Source organism: Grampus griseus (genome assembly GCF_964374135.1).
Source record: "Grampus griseus genome assembly, chromosome: 20".
NCBI classification, from domain to species: Eukaryota; Metazoa; Chordata; class Mammalia; order Artiodactyla; family Delphinidae; genus Grampus; species Grampus griseus.
In genome coordinates this window covers 7,374,688-7,384,981 of record NC_139014.1, presented here as the reverse complement: position 1 = coordinate 7,384,981, position 10,294 = coordinate 7,374,688, and the positions used below count along the sequence as shown (strand labels likewise).

At 58.6% G+C, this 10,294-nt stretch overlaps 1 protein-coding gene across 3 annotated transcripts in view; it reads right to left on the bottom strand.

Moving 5' to 3' along the window:
• Positions 1-824: 824 nt before the first annotated feature.
• The window catches only part of UNK (unk zinc finger), a 33,796-nt gene continuing 24,326 nt past the window's right edge, over positions 825-10,294 (bottom strand). For 2 of the 3 annotated variants that reach the window (XM_082678985.1, XM_082678986.1), the window contains 9 exons: positions 9,624-9,766; positions 9,017-9,217; positions 8,382-8,447; positions 7,744-7,918; positions 6,755-6,856; positions 6,365-6,553; positions 3,997-4,178; positions 3,121-3,378; positions 825-2,302 (listed from right to left, as the gene is read on the bottom strand). In XM_082678985.1, the coding sequence (XP_082535111.1) occupies positions 2,147-2,302; positions 3,121-3,378; positions 3,997-4,178; positions 6,365-6,553; positions 6,755-6,856; positions 7,744-7,918; positions 8,382-8,447; positions 9,017-9,217; positions 9,624-9,766 (1,472 nt within the window). In that variant the 3' untranslated portion in view covers positions 825-2,146. The remainder of the gene's footprint in view (positions 2,303-3,120; positions 3,379-3,996; positions 4,179-6,364; positions 6,554-6,754; positions 6,857-7,743; positions 7,919-8,381; positions 8,448-9,016; positions 9,218-9,623; positions 9,767-10,294) is intronic. The other variant, XM_082678987.1, reaches the window with a different exon arrangement.

Genomic DNA, 10,294 nt, shown 5'->3' with positions numbered 1-10,294 from the left:
GGAGCCTGGCACTCGTGGGGGCACCCCAAGAGTGGGGGGGCCTCCCAGGGGTGCAGGCTGAGGCCGAGGGGCTGCTCTGAACAGCAGGGCTTAGAGGAATGGGGCCCCAGACCTGCCTGGGGGAGTGGCCCATATGCTGGGAGTCAGAGCCTGAGGCTCACTTCTCATTCCAGTGTGACTGTGGTTGAGTCACCTAACCTCTCTGAGCCTGCACAGGTATGATGAGTGGGGGGAGGTCAGATAAGACCATGTCCAAGGCTTTTTTCAGCGCTGCTCCTCTGAGACCCATACAGAAAGCCCACAAGGTGTGTGTTTTCCCACCCACCTAACAGGCCAGCTAAGAGCAGGGGAGGGGAGGTGGCTGAAAGGCTCCCTCAGGGGGCAGGCCCTCGATGCTTTTATGAGCAGGCACTGTCTGTTCCTCTGAGAAGCTAGTAGGGGCCTTTTTGTCTTTTGGAAAACATTAAGTATACCAGTTGCATCTGACGATAGAGCTCTGAAGAGCCCTAGGGCCTGGGAGGTCTCTGGGTCCAGGGCTAATGGTCCCCATCCCATCAACCCCAGCAGGCCTGCGTCAGAACACTCAAGCTCTGTCTAGGAGCCTGGAGCAGCCTTTGGGCCTGGATGGGCCCAGAGTGCCTCAAGGCCTCTTCAGCTATCTAGCCACACCTCAGGGGTCAGGCACGAGCCTTTCCCATGGCTGAAACCTGGGCTGGGCTGGCTGAGGCCCTCCTTTAGGGCCCAACTCCCTCCTGGGTTGGGTTGGCAGAGGCCCTCCTTTAGGGCCCAACTGTCCCTCACCCCGACATAAACAAGCTACCACCGCAAGTTCATATTTTATTTCCAATACGTTTGGAGCTTTGATTTTTGCGTTTTTGTAAAAAAGTTTTCACTTAATTCGTTGAAAGCCCTTTCGTGCTGAGCCCAAGGGGGCGCCTGGGCCGGGCCAGACCCTTTGCAGCCCTCTTGCTCCCACCCCAGACCCCCAGTGCTGGGAGTGGGGTGGCTTCCCTCTGCCCACTCTGCCCTCCCACCCCCTGCTGCATCTCTCTGTACAGAACAATTTTAAAAATGGAAGCTAAGACACAATATACATCGGACAGGCACGCACACACATGCACACAGGCGTCTGCTCCAAACGGGCAGGACGTCAGCTGCACTCAGAGAGCACCAAGGAATGCATACGGAGCCCCTCCTGGGGAGGAGGGCGGGGCCTGAGCCCCACCTTGGTCCTCACAGTCCGCAGCTCCTCCCCACCTATTGCCCTGCTAGCTGCCAGAGGGAGGGGTGGACAGCACGGAGGGCTGTGCAGAGGGGAGACAGCTGAGGGCAGCTGGGGGGTGATGGAGAGGGCAGTGCCAGCCTGGTAGGTCGCCCTGGGGCCAGGGAGGCTGCTCTAGGAGCCCGGGGGTGCGGGGAGGACTGGGGTACACCCCCGGCCTCAGGTACCTGAGGGGTAAAAGGCCTGGGCTTTGCCCCTCGAGGAGCTGCAAGGGCCCAGGGTTGGGAGTGGGGCTGGCCCCACGGCTTTGGCCCGCCAGCCTGGACTAAACACGCGCTTGGTAACCCTAGAGCTCGGCGGGCTTGGATCCCCCGCGCTCAAGCCTCACAGCTGGGAACCAGGTCTGGGCCCAGGTCCTCCACACCCCTGGCTCTCGCCCTGGCCTGGGGAAGTGGGGTGAACAGGGCCTGCCCTGAAGGCTTGTCCCCTCCCCTTGGCCCCTTCTAGCTTTCCACCCTTCCCTGCTCAGGCCCCAGGAAGAAGTTAAAAATAGTTAGTTCCTACATAAAAAAAGAGGCTGAAACAGATTCCCTGCCAAAAGGCTGGTGGGAGAAGAGGGGCCTCTGTCTCTGCAGTGGGAAAGGTAGGGAGCGGGCAGAGGGAGGACTGCAAAATAGTTTTTTCTCTTAAAAAGTGCTTGGTGAGTCTGTTTAAAGTGTGTGTCTATATCCACGTATAGATATACACACAGACACTGTTCACACACTGGCCGCCCACGCACACCTACACACATACAGAAATGTATACATAATCATATACATACATACATACATACATACATACATACATACATACATACATATATATACTTTAAAAAGTCCTAGGGGAGAAGATCTGAGCCAGGCCGGGGCCAGGCCTGCAGGGTCACGACTGGAGGGCGTGGGCCCGGCCTGGCTGGCAGACGGGGCACTCACTGCCCTCGGCACAGAGCTCACACAGCACGGCGTGTTGGCACGGCAGCACCGCTCGGTTCTGCTCCTGACACTTAAGGCATTTCACCGACTGCATGTGGAACACGGCCTGTGGGGAAAGGGACATCACGGTCACCGGCCCAGCCCCATGTCGGACAAAGAGCTCCCCCAACTCTCACTGTAGCCCCTTGGGATGAAGAAACTCGACAGTGTGCTTACAGGCCCCAGCTGATAAGGAGGAGGGCAGGGTCAAGGGGCTGGCTGATCACCTCAAGGCGCCTCATCTCTGCTTTCAACTGCAAGGCCGAGTGGGGCTGAGTCGGAGCTGCGCGTGGGGGAGTGGGGAGGGCCAGGGCCGCTCTACAGCTCCAGCCGGACAGGCTTTCCCTCGCACAAAGGCTTCTGCCTCTTGTCTCGTTTGACCTTATAATGACCCTAGGTCCCCAGTGAGAACTGTGGGGTCTGGAGAGGGTAGTGACGGGCCCGAGGTGACACGGCTGCCCAACGAAGGGAAGTATACTCTTCCCACTGTGCCGCACTCCCCTGGGGACCCAGAAGGGCACCGAGGAATGCAGACAGGAGCCCTGGGGACTAACCATTCTGGAATGTCTGCTGGCGTGTGCAGAGCTCACAGGAAGAGAAACTTAGGGCCCAGGCGTACTAATGCAGCTCAGCTCAGTGCCTGCCCTCGAAAGTGCCAGGGGTGGGCCCTGGTGTCCATCTACCTCCAGGTTTCCCACCTCCCCAGTGAGTGACTTTCTATTCCGAGCTCCTCTCCAGCAGGCTGGCATTTTGTGTGAGCTCAGCGGGGACAGAGGCTCTTAGGAGGGTGGCCATCCCTGGAGCAGCAGGGACCCATCCAAGTCCAAGCACTGGCTGAGCCCACTGTACCTCCCCACCCTGTGCTCCCCAACCTCCTAAGCTGACCTTGTCCACTTGCTCCAAGTGAGCCCGCAGCTGCTTCTGGAGAGAGTAGAGGGTGGAGAGTGAGAGGGCTTCCAGGTCGGGGAAGGTGGGCAGGGCCTGCGGGTCGGGGGCCGAGTGCAGCCGCTCCAGCTCCTCCTGTAGTTTCTTCACCTGCACCTCCAGTGCATCTCGCTGCTCCCGGGCCAGCTCGCACTCAGCGCCTGCCGCGCTGGCCCGCTCCCCGGCCTCCTCTGCCTCCTTCTTCCAGGCATCACAAGCCTATGGGCCCAACACGCAGCACCTTGTCATGATGGCCCCCCTGCCCTTGCCCCCCACCCCGAGAGTGCATCTCTGGGAGCCCGTGTGGGCCACTGTGGCTGTGGGGCCTGCGGGGGAGCTGGGTCAGGTGTCTGGGAAGTGGGGCAGGGAGGAGGGCTGATGCTGCCTGCAGAGAGGAGAGGTTTCAGGACCTGCAAGAGACCCTCTGTGGGCAGGGAAAGGGGCTGAGCCCAGCACAGCAGAGGAGCACCAGGCAGAGCTGGCCAGCACCTCCAGGGGCAGCCATGCTGTGGCTGGACATAAGGCCCATCTCAGAACCTAGAACCCTGGACCTAGAGCCCTGGAGAGTCAGGGCTTCTGGGCAGAAGCAAGCAGTGCTATGGGCCCAGAGCAAATAAGCAGCTCACAGAGGGAATTCCAGGCCTGGGATACCAGCCACCCCAGGGTCCTGACCGGCAAGGCAAGTTTTTCCACAGGGGGAGAGAATAAGCCGAACGGAGTTTCTGCTCTGTTCCCCAGGACCCCTGGCCACCCCCAGCCCCTGTGCCCACTCTGTGTAAGACGGGCTTGGGCTAGATGCCACAGGCCCCGGGAAAGGCGGGTGGGCGGGGCCAGTACCTGTCTTGCCTGCTTCCAGGACTCCTCCCACTGCTTGATGGTGCCGTTGGCTTCATCTAGCTCTTGCCGAAGCCGGGCCAGCTCGGCAGCCCCGGGCCCTGACAGGAAGGCAGGGGAAGTGCCCGGGGAGAAGCTTCCAGAGGCAAAATGCTCCCAGATGCTGCTATTCATCCCATTCAGACCTGCCCCAGGAAGGGGAGGAACATCAGAGCTCCGAAGAGCTTTGGGCTTGGGCCTGGCCCCCGCCCTGTCCAGCCCTGCCTGGGGGCCTCCAGGGGCTGGCTGTGCAAGGCTCCAGCAATGTCAGGCTGGGGGATTTCACAGGGATGCGCAGGTGCCACCTGTTACTCATCAGCTATTTAACTTCCAAGTCTCAGCATCCCCGTCTGTAAAGTGGGGCTCCCATCACTTGCCTCACGAGGTGATTCAGGGGACTTGGGAAGTGCTGTAGGGAGAGCAGTCTGGGAATGTGGCAATTTGCGAGCCCAACTTCACTTTCAGCCTAGAGAACGGGGAGCCTTCTTGCACCCTGATGTGAGGCCCAGGAGGAGATTCAGGAAAAAAGACTTGGGTCAAGAGCCTCAGATGATGGCAGAGCTGGAGCCGGAAGAGCACAGGGAGCCCTTGGTCCATCCCCCTTGTTTACAGTGAGGAAACGGACATAAAACGTGTTGCCAGGAATCACAAAAACAGTTACATGGTAGAGCCAGGACACAGCCAGGGCGTCCGGCTCCAAAGGCCTACTCTTTGCAAACAGCTAAGCTGTGTGCTCATCCACCGCCCCCTTCACCCACTCATTCAGCAGATGTTTAACTAACACCACGTGCCGCTGCTCTGTGGCCCCCAGGACGGCCCCTGTCTTCTGAGGGAGACTCATATCCACCTCTGGCCTCATTCTGCCCACACATATCATTCTAATGACTTCTTTCTTGCTTCCTTTCCCACTAATCCAGCCAGGATGTTCTGGAACCAAACGGATTTAAGAGAGTCTGTCCTCCAAGCAACACAAGTGCACCTACATGACCAACGTCATCCTGTATGGAGATGCGAGGCTCTCCGCCCTGTCCTGGAGGCGAGAACTTGGGGTCCCTGCTGAAGCAGCCCTGGCCAGCGGCAAGCCCCACCTGTGCTTCTCCTCCCGCCCGGGTGGCATTTCCGCTTGTGGAGAGGCGCCACTTCCTCGGGGAGCCCCACCCAGGTTAGGTCCCTCTATTATTCTGAATCGCAGCACCCAGCCTGTTGCCTCCACATGACAGTGATGGTCTCTAAGTATGATGTAATGCCTGGGCGCCTCTGCCTCTCCCGAGAGACCGTGGCTCCATGCCAGCAGGGACTGCTGAGCTCACCTTGTATCCGTAACTATGTGCGGAAGGAAGGAATGCGTGGCCAGTAATAGGGCTGCAATCAAGATACCTCCAGAATACGGGCAAGCCGACAAACATAACAGCAAGCACCTGAGCCGGCAGCATCACCACCAGCGGTGAAGGGGCACCTGAGCCGGCAGCATCACCACCAGTGGTGAAGGTGCTGCACTCATCTTCAGAGACATTAGGGAAGGACCCAAAGCTGCTCAGAATGTCAAAGCGCAGCTCAGAGGCTCAGGCTCAGTGTGACCAGGATGGCCAGCACCCTCAGGGAGGGTGTTTCTGGTCTCCTTGAACAGCTGCTGGGGGAGGGGGAAGTAAGAGTAGCAGCTGCTGCTGAATGAGAGGCAGCAGGTTGGGCGTCTGCTGCTTTACGTCTGTTACTTCAGCAGACGTTCGCACTGGCCCCACGCACACACGCAGGTCTCCACCCACGCTTCTGGACCCTCTGCTCTGATGTGCCCTCCAGAACCCCTGGTCCACACAGTTCTAACGCTGGGTTCAGCCAACAGCCTTTGGAGCTACAGCTGGGTCCGCTTGGTGTTTCTGCTGGACAGGGAGGCCGCCCTGCGCCAGGGCCGAGCCTGTTCAGACCTCTCCCTTGGCCCCGAGGAGCTCTGGGTGACTAGGCAGAGCTGCCACACTGGCACGGAGAGCAGACCTAGACCCTGGCAACTCTCAGGCCACACTTCTCACTGTGCACTGGCCCGGGGCCTAGCACTTCATTCATGTTATTTCCTTTAAGCCTCACAACCACCACACGAGGTGGGTGCTGCCATTATACCCATTTCACAGAGGAAACTAAGACAGAGAGACTAAGTCACTTGTCCAGGTTCACACACCTCAGAGAATCATGGAACCGGGGCCTGACTCGCCTCCGTGCCCAGAGCCCCTACTCTAACCTCCACTCTGCACTGCCTCTAGCCGTGGACAAAATGGCCAAAGGCACTTTCCAAAAGCCCAGATGCCTGCCCCAGGCCTTAGAGAGCCATACCCCCTCTTACCCAAAGATCCATGAGATGCTGACGTCCCCAAAAATGTGTTTTCTGACTGGCTCAGGTGGCCCTGGGGCTGCTGCAGGAAATGCGAGGAGAGGCTGACAGGAGGGGACGGGGATGCTGAGTGGAAGGAAGCAGAGCTGCTCAAGGAGCCAGGGATGTTCACGGGTGCGGAGCTCTGCAGCAAACTGCCGCCTGCAAGAGAGGCCCAGGAGCGTGGCCGAGTGAGGGGCGTGGCCGAGTGAGGGGCGTGGCCGAGTGAGGGGCGTGGCCGAGTGAGTGCCGGGCAAGCCACGCGGGGCCACACTGAGCAGGGCGTGGCTCGTCTGCCCATCCCCGGGCCAGGCTGGACCCCAGGGGCCCTCCCAAGCCATCCTGCCCACCCATGCCCAGTACCGATTGTGATGCTGCCTGGGTGGGGCACCGTGCTGTTATCGAAAGTCTTCTCTAGGGCAGCTACCCCAAACTCGTTCAGGTCCAGGTCATCCAGGGCAGACTCTAGAGACAGAGTGACTGGAGTGTGAGCCTCCCAGCCTCCCGAGGGCCCACACAGTCCCGAGGTTCCAGGCCTCACCTCCTGGACCCACCTGCCCTTTACTGCCTCTACTCCTGCCCCTGCCTCATCTTTGAGCTCAGTCCCACTGGAGCTGTGCTCGCTCAAGCCTCTGCTTGTGCCTGGGCTGCCCCTCTGCCAACACCGATCCCCTAGCCAAGTCCCACTCAAATGGCTCTCCTTTCAGAAGCCATCTTCGATACACCCGGGGGAAATGAGTTCTAATCCAGCTGACAGAGGTCTTGTCCCCTGACGTTACAGCTTGTATGTCTCACCCCTGAGCTCACTGAGGGCAGGCAGGTCTCTGGACCCTCAGTGGCTAGTGTACAGTAGTTGCCCAACAAATGTCCACTGCGCTCTGAGGAACTGGACTGGGAGGGCAGGAACAGCATGTCTTCATCTCTGTCACCCCAGTGCCTGCAGTAGGACCTAGCACAAAGTGGCACCCATAAATGACTGCTGAAAGAGAAGGGCAGTGGCTTCTGATGACCAGGAAAGGACAGCTGTGCAGGTTTTTCACAAGGATACCTAGCTGGGGTTGAATGACGTATGTCATGGAATGAGACTGCACAGACCCATGGGAAGAGGCGTTTCTTTCTAATCTGCACAGAAGAGCAAACTGGAGGGCTAATTGGCTATAAAGGCTAGTCTTGGCCCTACACCTTGGGCTCATGTTCCATTTAGGTCAAAGGGCTCAGAATGCCCACCCTCTGACTCTCCCAAGACAGATGTCTAAAGTGACCAGTATGCTGGTTTGAGTCTCACTCCAGAGTCCTAGTATCTCCGACTCCAGACCTGCTCCTAGACTTAGCAACAGAAATGGCCCAATTACCTATGACCGACTCTACCGTGTCGCTGGTGGGGTAGAAGGGCAGAGCATTTGCATTCATGCCAGGAACACTGCTGGTGCCGGCGGGGCTAGGGGGAGTAGCTGCTAGGCTGGAGGTGATACTAGAAGAGATGCTTGAGGTCAGGGGGCTGCCCACAGGGAGGATGCCCAGCATATCCTGCAACGAGAGAGTGAAGAAGAGACATAGTGGGATGGCTGCCCACGGATGGGGGCTGGAGGCGGGGGCTGGCTAGGGCAGAAGGTAAGGGTGTATCCCAGCTCTCGCCTGGTTGCCCTCAACACCTTGTTGGGAGGCTGGAGTTGGACAGGTGTGGCTTGGAGGCTGCAGGGCCTACTCATCCCTAAAGTTCTGCAGTAGGGGAAGGGAGAAGCAAGTTCAGTGCAAGGACAGATGTTTAATATTTTTTTTGACTGGCTAATGAGTGAGTCCGGAGATGAGGGGCTCAAGGGCCTGACTCCCACCCTCTCTGAATTTGGGGCTGAGGCCCCACCTTAATCCTGCCCTCAGTTTGTAGAGAAAGCGGTGCCCCGTGCTCCCCGAAGAAGCCTCCTGGGGTTCTGGGCCTGTCCTGTCCACAGCAGGTGCCAGAAGGGGAGAAAGGGGGCTGAGGGCTCTTTACCTGTTTGGGCTGAAGCAGAGGCTGCTCTTGACTCCTGGGCTCTAGTGAGTGGGGTTTTAACTTGGCCTGAGAGAAAAGTCAGGGAGCAGGAGATGAATGTGGTGCTAGGGAGGGACCCTGAGCCCATGAGTCCTCCTAAGCATCAACTTGCCATGGCTCACTGAGGGGGAAGGAGGCACCAGACACCTGTTGTACAGTCCCCCTTCACACACACGCACCCTCCTTCCCTACCCTGGGAACCCGGGGAGCTGCTCCTCTCCTCCCTGTGACTCCAAGTCACAGATAAGCCAGTTCCACACCCCTTGTCCTGCTCCCCAAGGCCCTGCTGTCCCATCAAGGCAGCACAGGGCAGGGCAAAGTCCGGACGTGGGGTCAGAAGACGGAATAGTACCCTTTCCCCTCTATTAACTGGCTCTGACACTGGGTGAGGTGCTCAGCCTCTAACCTGCCTGTCTTCATCTGTAAAATGGGATGGCCTCACCCGCTCCGCTCAGTCTTGAAGAGGCTGGGAACAGGGGCTTCCTATCTCCCAGCCACATTCCCCATAGCTGGGCCAGGACAACCCTCCAGGTCTTCTCTTGCCGCATGCAGGTTAGCCCATGCTAACCTCACTGGGCTGCCCCCTCATCCCTTACCTGGCATTTCAAAGTTTTCAGGTACTCAGCTCCCACCTGGTCTTCCCTCTCGAAGCCAGGAGCCTTCTTATAACTGCCAGGGGCGAGGCCGGACTCCCCAGGGAAGACAATGCCTTCCAGATTCGGGGGCTTCCTGATGGAGCCCGGTGGGGAGCCACAGAGGTTAGATGGGCTGCCGAGGCTGCTGTTTCTACAGAGGAGCTGCAGAGAAGGCAGAGAGCAGGCTGGTGGGCAAAATGCAGGCTGCGGCACGGCCCATTCTCCGTCCCTGCGTGGGAGGGAGACCCTTCATCAAGGGGCTCAGTTCCTTTTTAACTGGCCAGGGGGCAGCAACCACCACCCAGGACCCAGAACCCCATGTGGAAGCTGTGTGTTGGGGGGCAGACAGGCTTTGTCCCTTCTACTACCTGTGATCAGCTCTACCCAGGCTGATCGCAGGGCTCTGGGGACACCACTCCAGCCACTATCAGCTTTTGACAGAAGAACCCTGGGGCAGAAAGGGCAGCACCCTTGGGCGGAGGCCTCCTCCCCAAGCACAGGGCACGAGAGGCAGGTGTTGGCTCTGGGCAGGCATGGTACCCACCCCACCCCCTGGACAGGCACGTACAGCGCTGAGGTCAGGGGCATGCGGGCTGGAAGGGCTCACGGGCACCGAGTCTCCGGCAGCAGACGGCATGTACAAGACGGGACCTGGCTGGGTGGGGCTGGACACAGCTGAGGAAGGCTGCAGGTCGTCACTGAGGGGTGGCTCTGCAAGAGACAGGGGCAGGGTGTCAGCAGGCTCCTGAGCCAGCTCTGTCCCTTCAAAAATGCATCTGGGTCTCTCTTAAAGGAGCGCATGCATCCCCCATGTATAAAGGGAAGGCTTCTGTTTCTATTAATATCACGTGCTGTGCACTTATGTGTGCCAGGCAATTTGTATTAATCGTAAATCTTCACAATGACTGGAAGACAGAAGTGATACCATGGTCTCCATTTTACAGATAAGGAAACTGAGGCTCAGAGAGGTAAGGTATATCTCCCAAGGGGGCTGAGCTAGGAAACAGAAGAGCTGGGATTTGAACCCCAATCCACACGCCTCCAAAGCTTGGGCCATTCATTGCTTCTCTGTGCTGCCTTGGCTGGGCCCACCTCTGAGCCACATGTGTGCTTCCCCCTCCCTGGGGCCTCAGTTTATTTTTCACTCTAATCCCACAGATAAGGCCTAAGGCTAGAAAGAGGTTAAGGACAAACAGAGCAGTGGCCTGGGGTAGACACAGGTTGTAACTCAAACCCGTC